Source organism: Dreissena polymorpha, chromosome 4 (genome assembly GCF_020536995.1).
Source record: "Dreissena polymorpha isolate Duluth1 chromosome 4, UMN_Dpol_1.0, whole genome shotgun sequence".
Classification (NCBI taxonomy): domain Eukaryota; kingdom Metazoa; phylum Mollusca; class Bivalvia; order Myida; family Dreissenidae; genus Dreissena; species Dreissena polymorpha.
In genome coordinates this window covers 67488308-67513019 of record NC_068358.1, presented here as the reverse complement: position 1 = coordinate 67513019, position 24712 = coordinate 67488308, and the positions used below count along the sequence as shown (strand labels likewise).

Sequence of the window (24712 nt, the reverse complement as noted above, 5' to 3'; positions counted from 1 at the left end):
CACTAAGAAAGCTGTTGCTCTTTCAGCCCAGTTGTGCAACGAAGATGTGATGCCACGCAACCACTGCCTCAAGTGTGCACGCTGCACTGATTACAGAAATCTGCACTGCCAGGTTAACTATGTGTTCCATGCTTAATATGAATTGAAGCAGCTTGTGCTAGCTTAGGGTCATACAGAAAAACAGGATATACTTTGCTCTAATGGAAATATGGTTTTAATTCGATAATTACCCTGTATAGTGCACTAATTAAAGGTTAACTATGTTCTTTTGATTAACCATTTAGTTTATTGCACATCTACAAACCATAATGAATGCATGTTTGTACTGTTTTGCCTAGTATCAGCTTATGCTGTCCACACTCTTAGGGCATGAAAATAATATATTCAGGTCTAATTAATGTAGAACAAGTTCAAGCAATGTATATTTATCATGTTTTGTTCTTATTCATACGACTGTTCTTTATTATGTTTATTGTTAAGTTAACAAGACTTAAAACTGTACACTTGAATGCAGTGCTCTTGGTGAGCTATTGTTGTCCCCCTGTGACCACCATCTTGTTTCATGTGCCATCTGTCGTCAACTTTTAGCTGATTACCACACTAGAGGCCATATGTTTCATCCAATCTTTATAAAGTTTGGTCAAAATGTTTATCTTGATAATATCTAGGCTTAGTTGGAATCTTGACAATGTTTTTCCAAAGTGACCTAGTCCCTTGGTAAACTATTAGAAAAACCTTGTTACCTCTCCAAATGCCACATTTATGACGGATCTTGATGAAATGTCAGAATATTTACCTTGACAATTTCTTGGCCTAATTTGAATCTCAGTCATGTGGATACAGAAACTGGCTCATCATGCCATATCTAGAAAAACCTGGCTACCACTCTAGAGGCCATATTTATGACTCAATCTTGTTAAAAATGTCAAAATATTTATCTTTTAATACCCTGGACAAATTCAAATGTGTGTCATGTGCATCCAATGCAAGGACAACTGGTTGCATCCTAGAAAAAAACTTGTAACCTTCCTGGAGGTCATATTAAGTCTTTGTCATCAGGTCAAATATTAAAATATCTCATAAAGTGTCAAGTCTTCAAAAATGTGTGTACAATTAACTCAGTTTAATGCTTAAATGCCATGATGGCCCCATTGTTGATATGTTCCCATCAATGGATAAATATGTACTTAACATGTGAAACAAGCAGTTTGGAGTGCACTGGCCTCATTGATTTTTTACAACAATTTACTCACATACATTCATCCCCAATGTTTCCATGGCAACATTGTTTTTAAACCTCTCGCTATTATTTTGTCCCTTTTTGTGTGTGTTACAGAACTGCAATGTGTGCTACTTTGCCGGGTTGTGCAAGACATTCAAGTGCCCAATGTGCCACAACAAGGAAGGTGCATGTTCCAGCCCAGAACCCGACGAGTCTGAAATGGACTCGGACTCAGAAGCTTAATACTGGCCAAAACTGGATTGTGTGCAGAATCTTCCATATATCTCCACATGTCGTACATTTAAAATAGTCAGAGATCATGTCTCAAGTATTGTTGTCTAAAGTGAAAATCCTATTATGAAAGTATAGTGATAGTTGCGTAACAAAATTGGCCATTAAGGCTCTTATCTGAATTTGTGAAAGTGGGATACTCAAAGATATCATCATAAATATCATTGAGTTACAGGAAATGTTGTATATAAAGTTATATTGGTGTGTGATCTACCTCTCTTCACTGCCTTAGTTGGGATGTTAACATTAACCCTTTCCCATCTTCTAGCAAAGTTGTCATGATATAATGCAAACATTTATCAGTATGTTGACAATAATTCAAACATTTACCTGGATATGTATTGATGAGTTGTATTCAGATCTCTTAAAGAAGATAATTATGCCCCCCTTCGAAGAAGAGGGGGTATATTGTTTTGCTCATGTCGGCCCGTCCACCAGATGCTTTCCGGATGATAACTCAAGAACACTTAGGCCTATGATCATGAAACTTCATAGGTACATTGATCATGACTGTCAGATGACCCCTATTGATTTTTTAGGTCACTAGGGCAAAGGTCAAGGTCACAGTGACTCGAAATAGTAAAATGGTTTCCGGATGATTACTCAAGAATGCTTAGGCCTAGGATCATGAAACGTCATAGGTACATTGATCATGACTGGCAGATGACCCCTATTGATTTTCAGGTCACTAGGTCAAAGGTCAAGGTCACAGTGACTCTAAATAGTAAAATGGTTTCCGGATCATAACTCAAGAATGCTTACGCCTAGGTTCATGAAACTTCATTGGAATATTGATCATGACTGGCAGATAACCACTATTGATTTTCAGGTCACTAGGTCAAAGGTCAAGGTCACAATGACTCGAAACAGTAAAATGGTTTCTGTTAATAACTCAAAAATGCTTACACTAGGATCATGAAACTTCATAGGTACATTGATCATGACTGGCTGATTTTCAGGTCTTTAGGTCAAAGGTCAAGGTCACAGTGACAAAAAACATATTCACACAATGGCTGCCACTACAACTGACAGCCCATATGGGGGGCATGCATGTTTTACAAACAGCCCTTGTTATAGTGTTTATAAGTAACTTTCTTGCTCAAATTGTTTGTGTAATAATACAGCATTAAGATATTAACAAATGCTTATTTATAGATAATTTTGTTTTAGTTGTCTTTTCTTCAACAGTGACATCTTTTAGAGTAGTAACAGTCAGTTATAAGTGACATAGCCTATCTTGACATAACTTGTAATTTACGGGTATTTCAGTACATTGTTTTATTTTATCCTTGTTTTGATGTTTATGTATAAAATTATCTATAACATGTGCTATTTACTTTATAAGATGTGCTATTTAGTTGGGAATACACGTTGATCTCAAGATTTGATGTTTTTTAATGCATTGGATTTAGTTGGATCTGTACATAAATACAATTGTAGGACTAAATATGCTCACACAGTCGATGATAGGGGATGTAGTAGAGTCACGCCATTGGTTGGATGGTAGGTTGGCTTTTTGGTTGGTTTTGTCTGCATTCCATAATTCCCTAGCGATTTAAACAAAACTTTTAATATGACATCACCACAAGGTGTTGATGACCCATTGTTTACCTGAATTGATGCATAATTTCCTGAGTTATTTCCCCTTGATCATTTCTCAAGCTATTGGAACTAAACTTTAAAGACAATATCACCATGAGATGTTGATGTACAAGACCCAATTCATGTTTAGTAATTTGAAGAATCCTAAGTTATGTTTCTTTGAACATAGCCATGTCCTTGCATAAATGTTTTTAATTAATTATGAGGAAACTATATTCACATTTTCTTTGAATCAACACTTGAAATATTTCACTGCCATGAAGTTTAAATGTGCAAGACACCATGTTCTCAAGCAATAATCTAAACGAGCTTGAGTTATGTGCCATTGATTCTAGCCATTTTAATGCGTAAAATATTTAAAGTTTGTAGAGCAAACACTTAAAAAAATGTCCTCACCACGAAGTGTCAATGTGCAAGAAGCATGTTCACAATCAATGATGTAAATGTTTTTTGGGGTCCTTATATATATAATAAGAGTAAAGGTATCCAACGATTATTTCACAGGTGTATTGAATAACACAATGCAACAGGATAAAATGTCAAACTATGCACACCTATGTCGTTGTGGTTGCCAGCAGGAAGGGTCCATCTATGATAAAACACCTTTTATTTGATGAAAATCCACCAAGTATGTCCAAAACAGCTAAAAGTTTAACAAATATGACCCAAAATCAACGTGTGTAATTCCGGACGTCCAGCTGTTAATAACGAATGAAGGCGATTTTCTGTCGATTTTTCACAATATAACAAGAACTTTGCTATAAACTCCACGTACTTTTTTTATTTACTAAATTTCCCTTTGAAATACATCGTTCTTTAGTAACAGCAGAACAAAAATACACAGAAAAAGTAGAAAATACACCAATTATTATATATTACAAGTTCAAACAGTATACATGTTATTGTTGAAACGCGCTAAATTTTATGTTGTTGTCGATTGGTTGAATGAGTAGTAAATTAAAGAACAAATTTACCAATTTTATTTTCAACCAATCGAAACGTCTTCTGTCCGTAACACCGATTTCTGCGTCAAAATGATGGTCGTGAAAGTGAAAGTACGCTGAATGTGTTGTTTCTTTTGAATTTCTGACTTTTTACCATTCAACTGGGACTAAAGAACGCCGTAGTTCGAAGGCAAACTTAGTAAATGAAAAATGTATGTGGACTTTATAGCAATGTTCTTAATTTATTGTGAAAAATCGACCGAAAATCGCCTTCATTCATTACTGACAGCTGGACTTCCAGAATTACACACGGTGATTTTGGGGTCATATTTGTGAAACCTTTAGCTGTTTTGGACATACTTAGTGGATTTTCATCAAATAAAAGGTGTTTTATCATAGATGGACCCTTCCTGCTGGCAACCACAACGACATGTGTGCATTGATTGATCTTTTATGCTGTTGCATTGTGTTATTCAATACACCTGTGAAATCATCGTTGGATACCTTTACTATCATTATATATATAAGGACCCCAAATTTTTTTTCAAGTACCTGTGGAATTATGGATGTATAAAACCATTTGTTCATGAGTTATGTGCCCTTAAAATAAACCATTGGCATGGCTGCTCTCTCTGTGACAAAGCATATTTTTTATTTCGTTTGTGATGAAGCTATTGTTAATACAAGTATATTGTTGTGATGTAGACAATATTGTGTTCTTGTTCTCAGGGAAGCACAGCACTTTAGTCACTGATTGGTGACTATTTGCTGGAATGTTGAAGTATAAGCCTTGACTCGATAAGCAATCTATCGAGGCTTTTTTCAACTTAGTACTTTAGTTATCTGAATATTGTGCCAAATTTAATGTAGGAAACATGATAAAGCACGTTTAAAAGCACATTTCAATAAAAGCTGTTAATTGAATCAAATGTACACATTTGAGGTATGATTTCTGTGAAAAATTCAACAGATTTGTTTTTGAGAATAACATTTTGTGACTTCTATACCGACAAGTTATCAAATTGCAATTCCTTCACAGTTTTTGTGGTTTCTTTATATATCATGTGGCTCCCACCTTTGTTTGCTTGTTTTATGGCTTGTAATTAAGGCCTGTCTTGTTTTTAAGGATCTCTGGTCAGTTTCATTTACTGTGGTACAATGTTATACATCGACTAGTTGTGTACATAATTAGGTCTAGATTGTGTTATTGCTGATGACACTTTCAGGAAGAAAGTATGTGAATGTTACTTTTTAGTGGTATTGTTCAACTGTATTGACTTCACTAGTTGCGCTGTTGTTAAAAAATTATATGTTAGTTCTCTATGAAAATGCATGTGCGTAAAGTGTCGTCCCAGATGAGCCTGTGCAATCTTCACAGGCTAATCAAGGATGACACTTTCCGCAAAAACTGGATTTTTTTCTAAGAAGAGACTTTCTTGAAACGAAAAATATCGAAAGTGGAAAGTGTCATCCCTGATTAGCCTTTGCCGGTTCAACATTGTAATCTGATCTGATACTTTTAAGTTCATGTATGATTTGTCTTGTTTTTCCAAAGACTGTCTCATTCGGTTGTAAAATGTTTTACAATAAATTGTACACAACTAAACATTAACTCATTACACATGTATGTGCCTGTGCATGGAGACTTTTCTAATGCAGCACTTTCAAACATTTATATCTCTTATGAGTTCAGATTTTGATATTTTTTAAAGTAAATGTGATGATTTGACTACATTCTGAGCAAGCTCACGATGACATCATTCAACTGTAAATAGTTTCATCTTTAGCTCGTGGAAATTATGAAATGCAATATATTATTATAAATTAAGTTCAATTTAATCCTTTTAGGTGGGTTCTAACATCAGGAAAACATAACATTAATTAAAAAAAAAGTATAGCTCATATAAATATTCAGAAGCGCAACGAGCAAAGCATTTAAATAAAAACTAGCTTTATGTTATCCTGATTTAAGAACCTAAAATGATGAAATTGAAATAAATTTAGAATAATATTGTGTTTTACCATTTCCACGTTCAAGCAGATGAAACCATACATACCCCTCGTGCTGTAGCATCCGATCGTCAAGGATGAATGATTTTATCATGAGATATCTCTGAATGTAGCCAAATGATCACACGTAAAAAAAATTGATAAACACCTTAACTAATAACTGAGATATGTATTAAAGTTTGAAAAGTGTTGCATTAAAAAAGTCTACAAGTGTATTTTGTCCTTGTCAATAAATAAATGCCTTGTTGAGCTTTTACATCTATTTAGAGAAATTTCTAATATGATACAGTAAATATGTTTTGTAATATGGGATCTTATATGTGTAATAGTTTATAAAATATGTGCTTGTCTATGTTACATATTTAAAATGTCTTTCAGGTAGAAAGTCTTTTTTCAACGTTTTTTACAGTTTATTTTGAACATTTTTAAATAGTTTGAAATTAAGCATAACTAGTTTACCTTGATGTTGTTTTTTCTTCAGAAAATTCATTTGTTGTTTTTAGTTCAGTTGGGTTGTTCTGTTGTGTTTCTGTGTAACTGCATATAGCCATGATTCATATAATGATAAAATACTGATAAGCACTAAAATTAACATTGTAATACAAAAGCGAATTTTACTTAAGAAATTATGCTTGTAGGTAAAATGTGTTGTCAAATCACCATGGCTGGATGTTTAGATGCGTTTGGATTTGACACCATTCATCTAAACTTAATATTGGCTGTGTGTATGTGACAACAAACTATTGCCCACAGGTATTTTTAGCTCATCTATTTTTTGAAAAAAAAATATGAGCTATTGTCATCACCTTGGCGTCCGGTTAAGTTTTGCGTTTAGGTCCACTTTTCTCAGAAAGTATCAATGCTATTGCATTCAAACTTGGTACACTTACTTACTATCATGAGGGGACTGGGCAGGCAAAGTTAGATAACTCTGGCGTGCATTTTGACAGAATTATGTGCCCTTTTTATACTTAGAAAATTGAAAATTTTGGTTAAGTTTTGCGTTTAGGTCCACTTTTCTCAGTGAGTATCAATGCTATTGCTTTCAAACTTGTTACACTTACTTACTATCATGAGGGGACTGGGCAGGCAAAGTTAGATAACTCTGGCATGCATTTTGACAGAATTATGTGCCCTTTTTATACTTAGAAAATTGAAAATTTTGGTTAAGTTTTGTGTTTAGGTCCATTTTATTCCTTAAGCATCAAAGCTATTGCTTTCATACTTGCAACACTTACTAACTTTCATAAGGGGACTGTGCAGGCAAAGTAATGTAACTCTGACTGGCATTTTGACAGAATTATGTGCCCTTTTTATACTTAGAAAATTGAAAATTTGATTAAGTTTTGTGTTTAGGTCCACTTTATTCCTACAGTATCAAAGCTATTGCTTTCATACTTGCAACACTTATTAACTATCATAAGGGGACCGTGCAGGCAAAGTTATGTAACTCTGACTGGCATTTGGACGGAATTATGGGCCCTTTATACTTAGAAAATTGAAAATTTGGTTAAGATTTATGTTTTGGTCCACTTTACCCCTAAAGTATCATAGATATTGCTTTCATACTTGGAACACTCAAAAACTATCATAAGGGTACAGTAAAAGGACAAGTTGCATAACTCTGGTTGTCATTGTTACGGAATTATGGCCCTTTTTTGACTTAGTAACTTTTAATATATGGTTAAATTTTGTGTTTCGATCCACTTTACTTCTTAAGTATCAAGGCTATTGCTTTCAAACTTCAAATACTTTCATGCTATCATGAGGTTACTGTACCTGGCAAGTTGAATTTTACCTTGACCTTTGAATGACCTTGACTCTCAAGGTCAAATTAGTAAATTTTGCTAAAATTGCCATAACTTCTTTATTTATGATTAGATTTGATTGATACTTTGAAGAAACCACTCTTACCTGACATACCACAATAGACTCCACCCAAACCGTCCCCCGTGCCCTCCCCCCACCTCCCCCCCCCCCCCCAATTTTTTTTATTTTTTTAAGATCATCTCACAAATGACCACCACACCCTCACACTATACCCCCACCCCCCCCCCCCACCCCCCCCCCCAATTTTTTTTTTTTAATTTTTTTTTTTTTTTTTTTTTAGATCATCTCACAAATTACCACCACACACCCTCACACTATACCCCAAACCCCCCCCCCCCCCCCCAATTTTTTTTTAAAACAGTTATGTTTGAAATACCGTCCAACCATCGCACCCCAAAAAATCCCCCCCGCCCATCGCCCTTCCCCCCCCCCCCCCCCCCCCGATTTTTTTTTTTTTTTTTCGCTTTTTTGGAAGATAATGTAATAAATGTCCACAACCCCACACTATACACCCCTCTTCACTCCACCCCTCCCTCCTTTGTGATTGAAAATGAGAGTCCCTTCACCTTTAAAAAGAAAATAGATGAGCGGTCTGCACCCGCAAGGCGGTGCTCTTGTTTAAGATTCTAACACCGCTTTATTCTGCTTTTTTATCTCTCATATATGTCCTATATTGCATGTACTATTTCTTACGAATCTCTCCCCGTAATAATCAGTTAATGCTGGGCCATGATTGTACAGATCCATATATAAACAACAGTAAAAGATTGCACATAAAAATAAACAGGGCAATGTATACATAAATATAATATAGTTACTATCATTAAAGCAACTGCAACAACCATTGTAAATAGGTAGTAAACATTGTATTTTTTAGCTCATCTGAGCATGTATTTTTTAGCTCATCTGAGCACAATTTGCTCATAGTAAGCTTCAGTGTTTGCCTTTTGACCTTCATGCGGCATGCCCTGTCAACATTTGCCTTGTTAACACTTTAAAGGCCACATTTATTGTCCGATCTTCATGAATTGTACCAATGATATCTTGGACAAGTTCCAAAATGGTCCTGATTGCTTGAATAATATGGCTGCCAGGGAGCAGGGCATTTTTGCTAATATGGCTATAGTAAAAACCTTCTTAACACTCTAGTAGCTACATTTATTGTTGGATCATCATAAAACTTATTTAGAAGATTTGCTCGAATGATATCTTGCACAGTGCAAGTTGCACTAGTTCGAAAATGTTTCCGGTTGCTTGAAAAACATTGCCGCCCGAGGGCGGGGCACATTTCCTTAAAATAGCCTCGAGAGGCAACATTTATAGTCATGAAACTTAGTCAGAAGATTTGTCCCAATGATATCTTGGACAAGTTCTATAATGGTTCCAGTTGGTTAAAAAATATGGCCCCCAGGGGGCGGGGCATTTTTCCTTATATGGCTATATTAAAAACTTGTTAAAACTAAAAGAAACATTTATAGTCCAATCTGTATGAAACTTGGGCAGAACATTTTTTCTAATGATATCTTAGACCAGTTTGAAAATGGTTCTGGTCTGTTGAAAAACATGGCCGTCATGGAATGGGTCCTTATATGGCTTTAGTAAAAACCTTGTTAACACTCTAGAGGCCACATTTATTGTCCGATCTTTAAGAAACTTGGTCAGAAGATTTGTCCCAATGATATGGATGAGTTCTAAAATGGCTGTGGTTAATTGATTAACATGGCCTCAAAGGGGCGGGCACATTTCCTTATATGGCTAAAGTAATAACTTTAACATTCCAAAAGTCACATTTATTGTCCAATCTTTATGAAACTATGTTAGAACATTTGTATGTCCCCCACTATAGTAGAGGGGGACATATTGTTTTTGCCCTGTCTGTTGGTCTGTTGGTTGGTTTGCGCAAACTTTAACATTTGCAATACTGAAGATAGCAACTTGATATTTGGCATGCATATGTATCTCATGAAGCTGCACATTTTGAGTGGTGAAAGGTCAAGGTCATCCTTCAAGGTCAAAGGTCAAATATATGGGTCAAAATCGCTCATTTAATGAACACTTTTGCAATATTTCAATATTCAAGATAGCAACTTGACCAAAATCGCTCATTTTAGGAGTACTTTTGCAATATTGAAGATAGCAACTTGATATTTGGCATGCATGTGTATCTCATGGAGCTGCACATTTTGAGTGGTGAAAGGTCAAGGTCATCCTTCAAGGTCAAATATATGGGTCAAAATTGCTCATGTAATGTCACTTCTGCAATATTGAAGCTAGCAATTATATATTTGACATGCATGTGTATCCCATGGAGCTGCACATTTTGAGTGGTGAAGGGTCAAGGTCATCCTTCAAGGTCAAACGTCATATACGGGGACATAGTGTTTCACAAACACATCTTGTTTAATGATATCTTGGATGTATTCGAAAATGGTTTTGGTCTGTTGGCCACGAGGGGGGCGGGGAATTTATCCTTATATGGCAAGAGAAAAACCTTGTTAGCACTCTTTAAGTTACATTTATAATTCACTCTTCATGAAACTTGGTCAGACCATTCATTCTTGTGATATCTTGGGCTGCACAGAACAGGTCAGTTAATTTGTATCTCAGATGAGCAACTTATTAATGCAGCAGAAACACCAAAAATGAACACGAAATAGTATAATTTAAAGTTTGTGCTCAAACTATTGTAATTCTACAGAAAGGCATGAATCACACCACAAGTGTTTTTAATTTGTGTTCATACATTTTGTATTTATTATTTATTTTGCGATGTCTATTTATTGTGCTAGGCATTAAAACAGAATCATTACCACAGAATTACCTTTGGTTGATTTCCATATTTGTTTATATGTAAGTTTGGTCGTGTTGTGTTAAAATTATTTTCAACAAATATAACATTCGATCATGAATAAATATTAAAACACATTTGTACTTGGACCTATTTTATCAACTGTGCATATAAATGAACATATTAATGGACTGTGTTTGTTCTTATTAAAGCAAATTCATATGGCATTGAAACAATACATTTGCAATTTATAAAATTGTTCAAGAAAATCAATAAAGGATTATTTTCCATTTCAGTTAGTTAAACGAATGCTTCAACATATGTCCACAGATTGCCAAATTTTGTTTGTAACGAAACAACTCTTCATACTCTATTGATTCTGGAACATTCGTTGTAGTTTTGAAATTTATAATGCACAAGTTTAACAGGAGAACAAAGCTGTTGTTGTTATCTTTAGTAGCTGAGTAATTTGACACAGTTGTTTAAATTTGGCAATACTTAGTTTTTACATGATAAACAACATTGTATTATGATACTGTTAATATTTTGTTAATTTGTTTGTTTTTTATTGACATAAATTTTCAAAAAGCAGATATTTTGTTCTGTTTTATTTTGCATTTTACAAATACCAAATACCGGTTTGTTTATATCCTGCATTGAGAGTTTCTTCAGATATTTACTTTGTTGGATATGCTTGTGGAGAATACACTATTAGTAAACAGTTGAGTGCTTGTGGAGAATACACTATTAGTAAACAGTCGAGTGCTTGTGGAGAATACACTATTAGTAAACAGTCGAGTGCTTGTGGAGAATACACTATTAGTAAACAGTCGAGTGCTTGTGGAGAATACACTATTAGTAAACAGTCGAGTGCTTGTGGAGAATACACTTAGTAAACAGTCGAGTGCTTGTGGAGAATACACTATTAGTAAACAGTCGAGTGCTTGTGGAGAATACACTATTAGTAAACAGTCGAGTGCTTGTGGAGAATACACTATTAGTAAACAGTCGAGTGCTTGTGGAGAATACACTATTAGTAAACAGTCAAGTGTATGTGCATGCATTAGTTATCTGAACTGCAACGTATGCATTAGTATACCCCCATTACAATTGGTAATGGGAGCTATATAGGAGTCCCTTTGTCCGTCTGTCTGTCCCGAAAAAAATTCAACAGACTTGGTCAAAAAATGTATCTAGATGATGTCTTGGTCAAGTTTGAATATGGGTCATGCCCGTTCAAAAACTAGGTCACAGGGTCACTTAGTGTGTTTTAAACCGAACGTTTGTCCGGACCATAAATATGTCATTTATCGTTAGATTTTAAAATGACTTGGTACATTTGTTCACACTCGTGGGACGATGTCATGCGAAAGAAGAACGTCGCTATCTCGAAGGTCAAGGTCACACTTGGGGTTGCCCGGGCCATAACTTTGTCATTTATTGTGAGACATTACAATCATTTGGCACATTTGTTCACCACCATTGGACGGTGTGTCATGCGAAAGAATTACATCGATATCTCCAAGGTCAAGGTCACACTTTGAGTTCTGAGGTCAAAAATGGCCATAAATTAGCGTGTCCGGGCCATAACTGTCGTTCACTGTGAGATTTTAAAATCATTTGACATATTTGTTCACCATCATTGGACGGTGTGTCATGCGAAATACTTACGTCGATATCTCCAAGGTCAATGTCGCACTTAGTTCAAAGGTCAAAAATGGCCATAAATGATCTTGTCCAGGCCATTTCTATGTCGTTCATTGTGAGATTTTAACATCATTTGGTACATGTGTTCACCATCATTGGACGGTGTCTCATGCGAAAGAATTACGTCGGTATCTCCAAGGTCAAGGTCACACTTTGGGTTTAAAGGTCAAAAATGGCCATAAATGAGCTTGTCCGGGCCATAAGTATGTCGTTCATTGTGAGATTTTAAAATCATTTGGCACATTTGTTCACAATCATTGGACGGTGTGTCATGCAACAGAATTACGTCGATATCTGCAACGTCAAGGTCACACTTGGAGTTCAGAGGTCAAACATGGCCACAAATGATCTTGTCCGGTCCATAACTATGGCATTCATTGTGAGATTTTAAAATTACTCGGTACATTTGTTCACAATCATTGGAAGGTGTGTCATGGGAAAGATTCACGTCGCTATCTCCAAGGTCAAGGTCACACTTGGAGTTCAAAAGTCAAAAATGGCCATACATGAGCTTGTCGGGCCATTACTATGTCATTAATTGTGAGATTTTAAAATGACTCTGTACATTAATTTTGTTCATACTCATTGGACGGCGTGTCATGCAAAAGAATTCAAGAGTTCAAAGGTCAAAACGGTCATAAATGATAAGGGTATAATAATTCTTACAAATCGCCATCAATTAGCTTCTGTTGTTTTGTGAAGACATCATGCAAAATGTTCTGTGTTAATGCAGCATGTGAGGGTATACGTCACGTCTGTGAGTTAAAATGACTTGCCATTAATGTCGTGTGTAAAGTCTCTGCCTACCTCAAATTAGCGGTCAAATTTTTGCACACTTTTACAACTCTTCCGGACTGTTAACTGATAATCTATTATTTTGTACTTCTCAAGTACGCACTCAAAAACACTTCTAAAGCAACACATTTTCAAATATAGTTCCGTAAAAAAACGACTCAATATATCAACTTAGCATTTCGCTCGTTGTTGTTTGAAAACCTTTTTTTACAACGCGTTTTAATCATTTATGTGGGACGCTCTGACACTTCTTGACCATATTAGGTTGTGATTTCATTGTGCTGCGCGTGCACATTGACGTGTGCGGAGATTATTGCTTTTTTTACATACTCTTAATATCATATTACAATGTATATAAAACGAACGTTTTCTCTTCCATCAAAATTGACCGATCGACACGCTTCGAGTGGCATACCGGGTATGCGTTCAGCCATTTAGAGAGCATGAATTTCATTATTTGACGGTTTTGTATTGTCAAAAGATGCGTTTACTGTTACCGTTGTATGTCTGAGATTGGACTGATAGGCGGGGTTAGATTCATAAGGGCTCGGTCAGTTACCCCATCCAAATATCATAAACAGGTTTGTTGAACCTTGATGTACAGACAAGACCTTCAATCCTTTTGGAACCTACTGAGACATCAATGTACCCGTATTTTGGACTGGATGTCGGAGCATTACATCGGCATCCAATTGATATAATAGTTTCTCGATTAGGTGTTTAAATGATAAAGAGCAACCGGGATGTGATAATTATTTAGTGAACGTTCGACTGAGATTCATTGTTTTCACCATTTTATTTGAAATGAATTACTTTTATATTGTGTTATGTTGTGACTTTTTATGTAAGAGTGATATTGCTATTTCAATTTTACTCATCGAATCTTAGATCTATTCGAATAACATTTCTAGGATATAATGCAATATGAATATTTGATTATTATAAGCCGACATATAACGATATCTGCAAGTTTTGCGTTAAAGATGTTCATTTGAGCGTACCGTATTCTAACTATGATGTATTAAGATATCAACACATGGGTTCATTCAAATGTTTCGTGTAGTTTAAAATGTTGCTACCTTTAATTTATGATTTATGTTTGATGGATAAAAATGCATTGGTGTTTATGATGTACACAATGACAGATATTTGAATAAATATTATATTTAGCGGGTTTCTCTAACAAATGTGTCAGAGACGCGTATTCCTTACTGACAAGTAATGGCATAATTGCCTGACATCACGTATTCCACTGTCCGAAAAAGCTTCATAATGGCTAAATGTGCCTTTGCCCTCTAAGCTTTACCTTGATCTTTCATTTTGGAAAAAATGTTGTTGTGCGCGACCAACTGGTCATCATTTTTATCGTGTACTTTTCATATTCCCGAAAAAAAAACTGTTGTTTAATTGAGGGACATTCAGATTTCCGAGCTTTCGGAAAAACGTTTCTGTAACAACACTAAACATGATACGGAGCAAATCAGACAGGACACTTGTTAAAGGAAATCATAAACAAAGTCAAAGTTTAATACTTGTAACGAACGCAACCTAACAAGATGGCGATTTCACACAGTTACGTTGTAGAAAAAAAAATAATATAAAAAACTACGCCGAGCATTACGTCACAATATCCAGTGTTTACAAGGATAAACGTCAATGAAGTGACTATAATGTATGTATGGCACAAATAGTATGTGTACAGGTGCGCGTTGGTCCAGATGTTTTTGAAAACAAAGTTTATTATAGAGACACTGCATTCGTGTACGGTGTCAACCAACTTCCCGGCGAATATTGATTGACTCGGGTTTTATATAAGAGATTGAGTATATTGCATCAAAACGCTAAACTGTAGTATTATATCACGCAATCACAGCTGTGTTTGGAACGCGTTGTTAATATAGTCATGTTTGCCTTCATACGCCAGCTTCATTTCCTGTGACTTGCCGCGCGACATAGCCTTGTACTCGGGGTGCCGCTTCTCCCAACTGTATTCGTGGAGCAGGCACAAGGTGAACAAGGGAACCAGAAACACGACAGAACTGATCACCGCCACTATCACGTTACGACGATACTTGGTTCCCATCGAGTGGTACTTAACGTCTCGGTAGTTCAGCGCGAATATCGACTTGTTGTAGAACTCGCCGTCTTCTGTATGTACATGACAGACGTAAATGCCATGCACCGACGGTGTGACACTCTTCACATAGATCTCAGAGCCACTCACGTTGCTGCTGCTTCTCACCTCGTAGTACTGGCTGACGGAGGCTGTAGTGAGGAGCCCCTCTTCCCCAGGCGCGGCCCAGGTCACCGTGAGGTTGTCGAAGAGTGGCATGGACGCTGCGCACCGGATTGTGAAGGGCTCGTTCTCGTACCACTGATATGCCCACTCGTCTTCCGTCGTGAAGCCCACGTCGCCTGCCACCAGCGATAACAGCGGCATCAGAAACAGCAGGACCAGTCGCCGCATTGTCTTCTGAAATATAAGATACAATCACGGGTGATGTAAAACATACGTACTGTTAGTATAGCCTTTGTAATATTTAGGACATTCAACATCCATATAGGCAGACTTCCAGTAATATTGACATCTAAGGCAAAAATACTTTTTTGGTTTCCACAAACATTTCAGATAAATAAGGTAGGTAGCTCGTCTCTAGTATCTTTTTTAAAAACCTTTTTTACAGTTATCAACTTATTTCCCTATCTTAATAGGATTTTACAAGAAATAAACATTCCAATTCTCTTTGCAACATATATTTCTTGTTTTGGAAATACAAATCATTTTGATCAATCTATTAAAAAAGATCAAACACTTAACATTATACGTAAAAGGTAAGAGTAAGCCCCCAAAATAGGTTCGGTTGGGTGAGGGGACACGAACAACTTGTTATAGTTCGCCTTACGAGTTAAAGCTAAAAAAATCCAGTTTCGAATATTACATACATCAAGGTATCATTCAAACAGGATATAACATGAAGCGCATGTTAACTAGTCGTTGTTTTATCTCTACTACGATACAGTGCAAACAAGGATAGTCAGGACCAAATAATGCGCACTCCCTTGAAGCACAGCAGGACAAGATGTGTGCACGATACGGTAAACAGCCGATCATGCAATGACTGTTACGAAATATCTACCACTGAGTTCATATTAACTAGTTGTTATTCATACATTTCCAGTTTATTGTTTTAATCCATAATGAAACGGAGCTAACTTAAACTGTTGAACGTAGCTTACTTACAACTCGAATTAATATTAATCAGTAAGTTAAATTAATCGCGCCGTTTTATCAAATAAATGTCTTATCTAATGTTGAAATACATTGAATTATTTTGTATATACATTTTTTAAGACTAACGTGTTGTCACAATTTCGACTTAATGATCTGTATGGTAGGACAATCAATAGGGTCACCCTAGTCCTTGTATCATAGTTTATGGCTAACCAATGGATCAAACAAAGACAGCACACATAATTAACCCTCTGAAGACTATCAACGTCAGACCTGTACCCCACCCACACGAGGAAAAAGCAAAACAAATAGGTTTTAAATTAAAATAAAAAGAAACATAAGATTATAGTAATTGGAACCCTTCCTATATGCGTTGCGAGTTATTGTCAAAACAACTTAATAAGTAAATATTTACCTCAGACTGTATAATATAACTGAATTGAAATCCACGTAGGTAAATTCTGTGTACTTAATTGCAATTTTGAAACACCAGTGAGCGCAGTTGTAAATATTCAACTTGTCACACCTGAGTGCGGTTAAGTTTGTTTGCTTAACCGGTATTTGGTACGTGAGCTTACCTGTACAGACTGAGAGCTCGGTAAACATGCGCGACACTCATCCAAAACTTCGTCCAAGGAGATCGGTCGAATGTTTTATGTTAATTTTTTTCTGTGCAAGTCCGGTGTTAAAGGCATCAACCATCTGCTTTGCCGTCTTCATCCCTTTCGTAGCGAACACGCTAACGAGATTTCAGCGAACATGGTACTGACTAGACTTGTCGCGTAAATTCACAAACTATAAAGAAGTACCGGTAATCGAAAGTTAAAGTTTAAGAAGCCATAACTAGGCGTGAAAAATAAATGATCACCTAACTTGAAACATTAACAGACACAAAACTTCTTCGCCGTGGGTTCATTTTACTTAAATGTACATGTGTGTGCGACAAGTCGTGAGTTTAAGTGTCTGCGTGTATGAGGGTGTCCTGGCAACCGTGCGTTTTAAAACAACATCCATGTTGCTTCCAAACACATTATTTTGTACATCTAATGCCTCAGTCACAAATAATCCGGTCACCGGCCGATGTGTCCGATCTCCAGGCATCGGGAAGACTGGACACGTCGGAGCCGTCCGCCGTCCGATGAGTGACAAAGTTTAAAACCTCAGTCACAAATAGACACCGATCACCGTCCGATCAGCGGCCGACGTTTTTTTTCCGCTCATCGGTCTGGCGCCGGCCGATGATCCCACGCACAACGGGTCATTTTGTAACATCGGGCGGCGTCCGGATTAATTTTTTATATCAAAGTTTGTTTTACGCAATATTGGGCCCGGGAAGGAATCGAGTTGAGACCAAAAAAGATCGGATGATCAACGAACGGTTATCGCCCGGCGTGCGCCCGACATCGGATTCATTGTACGTGTATCATAACGAGCATCGTCCGGCGTCCGTCGGGCATCGTGCAGAGGCCCTCCGGCAATCAAACGGTCGCCGGCCGATGTTTATTCCTCTGGGAAATACTTTTACTTTTTCCGATACACGTTCAATGCATCCGATGTCGGGCGATCGCCGGGCGATACCCGTGCGTTGATCGTCCGATCTTGTTTCGATCTCAACTCGATTCCTTCCCGGGCCCGACGTCGGGCAAAATTTTAAGTGAGACTTAAAATTAATCCGGACGCCGCCCGATGCTACAAATTGGCCCGGTTTCCGTGCGATCATCGGCCGGTCGCCAGCCCGATGAGCTGAAAAATACGTCGGCCGCTGATCGGACGGTGATCGGTGTCTATTTGTGACTGAGGTATAAGTAGAGTATGGTACAAGGTACTGTGTCGCAAAGTTATCAAAAAAATTATCTTAGCATGTATGTCATATTTTAATTACCTATATATGTCGTGTGGTTATGACGAGCCCTGCAGATGGTCGTAGATGTATCGATATTCTTCCACATAGTCCAGTTTTTCATGTGTTTATTTGTGTCTTTTCCTAGCAAACAATGGCAATAACACTCGCATTTGTTAACCAAACTATACCATTTTTTACTGATGTCTCATGCTTGTCCCCATGATTTTTGCACCTTCGAAGTACCGGTACATCACATGAACGATTCTTTTATAGGTGATATTCATAGATCTTTGGATGAATACGTCGGTACATAGACAAAAACTGCTAAGTGGATGATAAACTTTGATAAAATAAAATACGATTGTCGTCCTCTCGCATAATTCTACTGTCAATTCGAGCAAATCTATACAACCTTTTACAAATATAGCTTAACACGGGATGGTTGTAACTTTTCGCCGTAGCAAGAGCTTTATTCTTCCAAAATAGAGACGAAAATAAAATCCTAACACAACTTTAAAACGTTTTATCGGAGCTCAACTTACTTCACGTTTTATCCCAAAATGACTTCACAAACCACCCGATATCGCAACAAAATATGAACACACTGTAATACTTAGTCAAAATAAAATGAAAAGTAAAGTTTGTATTCAATGGCATATTTGTTATCAATCGGTGAGGCCATACACAAGACATTTGAAAAGTCCCCTGGACAAAAAGCTCAACGAGCACTCCATACACAGGCGAGATACCAATGTTGTCAATAAATCCACGTACTTCAAAACTGCTTTAATTTATTAAGATATAAACATTGTCATATTCGTTCACATTATTTTCAATATTTTGATTTGATAATAATAACTAGAGTGTTAACCAAAGTTGAGAGTCGGTACTCAATAAAATACGCCACATATGCTGGATACAATAGTTTATTCATAAACATCTTTTTTGGAAAATAGCCAGTGGACATGAACTGATTATCATACCTAACATAAATGGCATCATGCTTTAAGGACTAGAATTACAATAATATGTATTCATTGTTACACAGATATTGCAAACAAGAATATTGCTATTGTTTGCAAAATTATTGATATTGTGTTACAAAGATATTGCTATTGAGTTACAAAGATATTGATATTGTGTTACAAAGATATTGCTATTGCTTTACAAAGATATTGATATCCTGTTACAAATATATTGCTGAATGAATGTTTATTCTTTAACCTCCCTCATCAGCTCTATAATGATTGAGGTCCTTTTCAAGAATAATGCAGTTTTTAATAGCATTTGTTATGGAATTTCTATCTTTAGGTACAATTTAAGGGTACTACAGTAAAACAGTAATACATGAACTTTGGTATAATATAAGGAAATATACATGCAATGATTTTTTTCTGAAAGTTTCATAGTCCAAATCTTAATTTAATTTAATGGTTTAAGTTCAATAAACAATACAATCTACAAGTAAATAGAAACTCAAACATTGTACAATAATTATATAATGAAATAGAAAGTTCTGAATCACTATATACTTTAGTTGTGTATAACCCAAATGGCCTATATGGCATTAGTGTGACAACAAATACATTATGCAAATTGACAAATTGATTCTTGACAATTAGCAAGTCAAGTTAGCAGCAATTGAAACCCTTAATCAACAAGGGCTGTTTGTAAAACATGCATGCCCCCCATATGGGCTCTCAGTTGTAGTGACAGCCATTTTGTAAATATGTTTTTTGTCACTGTGACCTTGACCTTTGACCTAGTGACCTGAAAATCAATAGGGGTCATCTGCGAGTCATGATCAATGTACCTATGAAGTTTCATGATCCTAGCAATAAGCTTTCTTGAGTTATCATCGGGAAACCATTTTACTATTTCGGATCACTGTGACCTTAACATTTGACCATGTGACCTCAAAATCAATAGGGGTCATCTGCCAGTCATGATCAATGTACCTATCAAGTTTCATGATCTTAGGCATAAGCGTTCTTGAGTTATCATCCAGAAACCATTTTACTATTTCGGGTCACCGTGACCTTGACCTTTGACCGAGTGACCTAAAAATCAATAGGGGTCATCTGCGAGTCATGATCAATCTACCTATCAAGTTTCATGATCCTAGGCATAAGCATTCTTGAGTTATCATCCAGAAACCATTTTACTATTTCTGGTCACCGTGACCTTGACCTTTGACCTGAAAATCAATAGGGGTCATCTGCCAGTCATGATCAATGTACCGATCAAGTTTCATGATCCTAGGCATAAGGGTTCTTGAGTTATCATCCGGAAACCATTTTACTATTTCGGGTCACCGTGACCTTGACCTTTGACCTAGTGACCTGAAAATCAATAGGAGTCATCTGCGAGTCATGGTCAATCTACCTATCAAGTTTCATGATCCTAGGCATAAGCGTTCTTGAGTTATCATCCAGAAACCATTTTACTATTTCGGGTCACCGTGACCTTGACCTTTGACCGAGTGACCTCAAAATCAATAGGGGTCATCTGCGAGTCATGATCAATGTACCTATGAAGTTTCATGATCCTAGGCAAAAGCATTCTTGAGTTATCATCCAGAAACCATTTTACTATTTCTGGTCACCGTGACCTTGACCTTTGACCTGAAAATCAATAGGGGTCATCTGCGAGTCATGATCAATCTACCTATCAAGTTTCATGATCCTAGGCATAAGCGTTCTTGAATTATCATCCGGAAACCATTTTACTATTTCGGATCACAGTGACCTTGACCTTTGACCTAGTGACCTCAAAATCAATAGGGATCATCTGCAAGTCATGATCAATGTACCTATGAAGTTTCATGATCCTAGGCCTAAGCATTCTTGAGTTATCATCCGGAAACCACCTGGTGGACGGACCGACCGACCGACCGAACGACATGTGCAAAGCAATATACCCCCTCTTCTTCGAAGGGGGGCATAATAAAATAAACAAAAACAATTCCCATAAATTAATGCTGCAAAGATTGAGATTTGTTCGAGTCAGATCTACGTGTACCCCACATAGTGTCTCTTCTACAACCAGCATTAGGTGTTCAGAGGAATAAAACATATATAATAGCTATTAAAAATTGCTTAAAATGTTTTCATTAAAAATCTGCTTTAAACAAAACTACCCTCTTATTCTAAACAGTTCAATGGTTTACTCAATTAATGGATAAACATTACAAGATTTATTTAAAAACGAAGAAAAATAATAAAAGATATGTGATGAAAACTAAAAACTAAACTAAACATAAAACATCAAATAAAAACATAAATTTACTTATACAGCTTTGTATTTTGCCATAGCCTAATTACTAAAATCGTTGGTGTGTTTGTATCACATTTTAATCATCTTTACATACAACAAAGATTGACGCATTACACAAAACTGCACATCATGAACAAACTACCTGAACATCTGTCATTGAACAAGTTACAATTGATTAGGTTTAAAAATCACTTGAGGTTTTAGTCAAAATATAAGAAAATATATCTGAGGTTATTACAAAAGTGGTCAAAGACACAATTAAGGTAACAGTAATTTCGACATATACATGACAACTTATTACAATCATTATGATCTGAATTAAGCAAAGGGATCGCAAAATATTAAGACCATGATTATTATGCATGCATTAAATATAAACAAATAAACAATTTATGAACAATGAACCAGCAGAATAAAATTTCAATAACAAATTTCATGTAGTTAGTACAAAATAGCATTTTGAGATCTAGCAAATATACAAGCAAGACTTTCTTTCTTAAAAAGAAGTTAATGTCTTTAAAACAAATTAAATTTGAACACAATAACTTCAAAAATGTTCCTTAGTATAAAAAAAGTCCATTTTTTTAACATAACAACTTTCTTAATAGCATGAAAAGTATAGTTCATGTAACAAATTTTAATTTCAACAACATACAACAATATGCAGAGGCAAATTACCCCTGAATATATCGAATGATGAAGCAATGGGGAATGTATAAAAAAATCAACAACAAAAAGATAAGACTTAACAGGCACTTTTTGGACTATCACTCGCAAATGCATTATTTTACAGGACTAAATATGCCTAACTTAACATAGTTAATTTATTTCCTCCTTATTTGTAGATTTGGTTTTATTCACAGAAATCAAAGGATAATTAAATATTCAACAGAATGTGTACCTACAATGCTTAGTTTATGTGCTTTCTTGAAAATTCAATTAAAGTAAGTAATGGCAACGCAGAAACACCATACTTATGTCCAGGGTGTAGGATCACATGAATTTTATGGTTCCACCTTTTAACTTTATTGGATTTAAACACAAAGGTAATTGGTGCTTTATTTCAAATAACTTTAAAAAAAAAGTTTTCTTAAGAATTTAAACCAGTGCATAAAAGACAGATTTTTATGCTGCTTATGGCAATGTGAAATACATTAGAATTATTTTATTTAATAAAAATGTGTTATTGTTCAGAAATTTCATTTTTACTGCATTCCTTGTACACGTTTATCATTTAGCAACGTGAAATCATGTCACCGATTTCAGATGTATTAAAGGATTTACTCTGCAAGAAAAACTGTCTTTTATGCGCTGTAGATTTTGTCAGATGTATTCCAATAACTTGAGATATTCCCAAAAATAAAGTTCTTAACTGTGTGTTCACATTCTGTCCAGCCCGTGTGTAAATCCCTTTAAACCCTGTTGATTCTGCACTCTGTGTCAGCCTTTCACTTTTTTGTAGACATAAAATACAGCTTCACGTAGGTGTGTTAGAGTGACAAGTCCATAATCCTTCTAAAGAATGTCACTTCTTTAGTGTCCTTCATGTACCACAAACCAAGGCAACTATTGCAAAAATCAGTATTTGTTTGAAAAATATAAAAACTGGAGACAATCACTCCAACATCATTCAAAAGGTCTGTCCAGCAGCCCAAAGGTATTTTTCTTAAGGCGTCATGTATCTATACAGCCTGCTTCACCAACACACACTACAGCATTGGTAGGCAAAGTGTATTCATAAAATATCCATCAATGGTACCCGTATGCGTCTTGTATACATACAGACTTCTATAAGATGACACACCCCATCAGTGGTAGGCGTCGTGTATACGTGCTGCCTCCTGGATAATGACACCCTCGTTTCCAAACATCTTCACATAGGGAGACACCTCATTCCAGTTCACACTGAGATCCTAGAAACACATAGGACACACATGTCAACAGGATAGCCTGCTGTCTAGGACACACATGTCAACAGGATAGCCTGCTGTCTAGGACAAACATGTCATTAGGATAGCCTGCTATCTAGGACACACATATCAACAGGATAGCCTGCTGTCTAGGATATACATGTCAACATGAAAGCCTGTTGTATTCCAAACACATGTCAACAGGATAGCCTGCTGTCTAGAACACACATGTAACAGGATAGCCTGCTTTCTCGGACACACATGTCAACATGATAGCCTGCTGTCTAGGACACACATATAACAGGATAGCCTGCTGTCTCCGACACACATGTTAACAGGATAGCCTACTGTCTCGGACACACATGTTAACAGGATAGCCTGCTGTCTAGGACACACGTGTTACAGGATAGCCTGCTGTCTAGGACACACATGCCATCAGGATAGCCTGCTGTCTAGGACACACATGTCAACAGGATAGCCTGCTGTCTAGGACACACATGTTAACAGGATAGCCTGCTGTCCAGGACACATATGTCAACAGGATAGCCTGCTGTCTAGGACACACATGTCAACAGGATAGCCTGCTGTCTAGGACACACATGTCAACAGGGTAGCCTGCTGTCTAAGGCACACATGTCACCAGGATAGCCTGCTGTCTAGTACACACATGTCATCAGGATAGCCTGCTGTCTAAGACACACATATCAACAAGATAGCCTGCTGTCCAGGACACATATGTCAACAGAATAGCCTGCTGTCTAGGACACACCTGTAACAGGATAGCCTGCTGTCTAGGACACACATGTCAACAGGATAGCCTGCTGTCTAGGACACACATGTCAACAGGATAGCCTGCTGTTTAGGACACACATGTCAACAGGATAGCCTGCTGTCTAGGACACACATGTCAACAGGATAGCCTGCTGTCTAAGACACAAATGTCAACAGGATAGTCTGCTGTCTAGAACACACATGTCAACAGGATAGCCTGCTGTCTAGGGCATACATGTCATCAGGATAGCCTGCTGTCTAGGACACACATGTCAACAGTATAGCCTGCTGTCTAGGACACACATGTCAACAGGATAGCCTGCTGTCTAGGACACATATGTCAACAGGATAGCCTGCTGTCTAGGACACACTTGTCAACAGGATAGCCTGCTGTGTTACAACCCGTTTTGCAATAAACCCGTTTTGCAATAAAATTATTGCAAAACGGGTTGGAGTGTCTTATTGCAATTTTTTTTTTTTAAACAACCCGT

The 24712-nt window shown here is 36.7% G+C and overlaps 2 protein-coding genes and 1 long non-coding RNA gene across 13 annotated transcripts in view; 2 read left to right on the top strand and 1 right to left on the bottom strand.

Annotated features, from left to right (window-relative positions):
• The window catches only part of LOC127879100 (uncharacterized), a 70069-nt gene extending 66405 nt beyond the window's left edge, over window positions 1–3664 (top strand). The window contains exons 11-12 of the mRNA XM_052425742.1: window positions 27–112; window positions 1337–3664. Of these exons, the coding sequence (XP_052281702.1) occupies window positions 27–112; window positions 1337–1465 (215 nt within the window). The 3' untranslated portion in view covers window positions 1466–3664. The remainder of the gene's footprint in view (window positions 1–26; window positions 113–1336) is intronic.
• The window catches only part of LOC127879121 (uncharacterized), a 135677-nt gene extending 124399 nt beyond the window's left edge, over window positions 1–11278 (top strand). The window contains exon 4 of the long non-coding RNA XR_008048914.1: window positions 9897–11278. This is a non-coding gene — a long non-coding RNA (uncharacterized LOC127879121). The remainder of the gene's footprint in view (window positions 1–9896) is intronic.
• A 3424-nt stretch (window positions 11279–14702) lies between these two features.
• The window catches only part of LOC127879099 (transient receptor potential cation channel subfamily M member 2-like), a 79021-nt gene continuing 69011 nt past the window's right edge, over window positions 14703–24712 (bottom strand). For 5 of the 11 annotated variants that reach the window (XM_052425730.1, XM_052425731.1, XM_052425733.1 and 2 more), the window contains 2 exons: window positions 18807–23453; window positions 14703–15662 (listed from right to left, as the gene is read on the bottom strand). In XM_052425730.1, the coding sequence (XP_052281690.1) occupies window positions 23349–23453 (105 nt within the window). In that variant the 3' untranslated portion in view covers window positions 14703–15662; window positions 18807–23348. The remainder of the gene's footprint in view (window positions 15663–18806; window positions 23454–24712) is intronic. The other 6 variants (XM_052425740.1, XM_052425738.1, XM_052425739.1 and 3 more) reach the window with 6 other exon arrangements.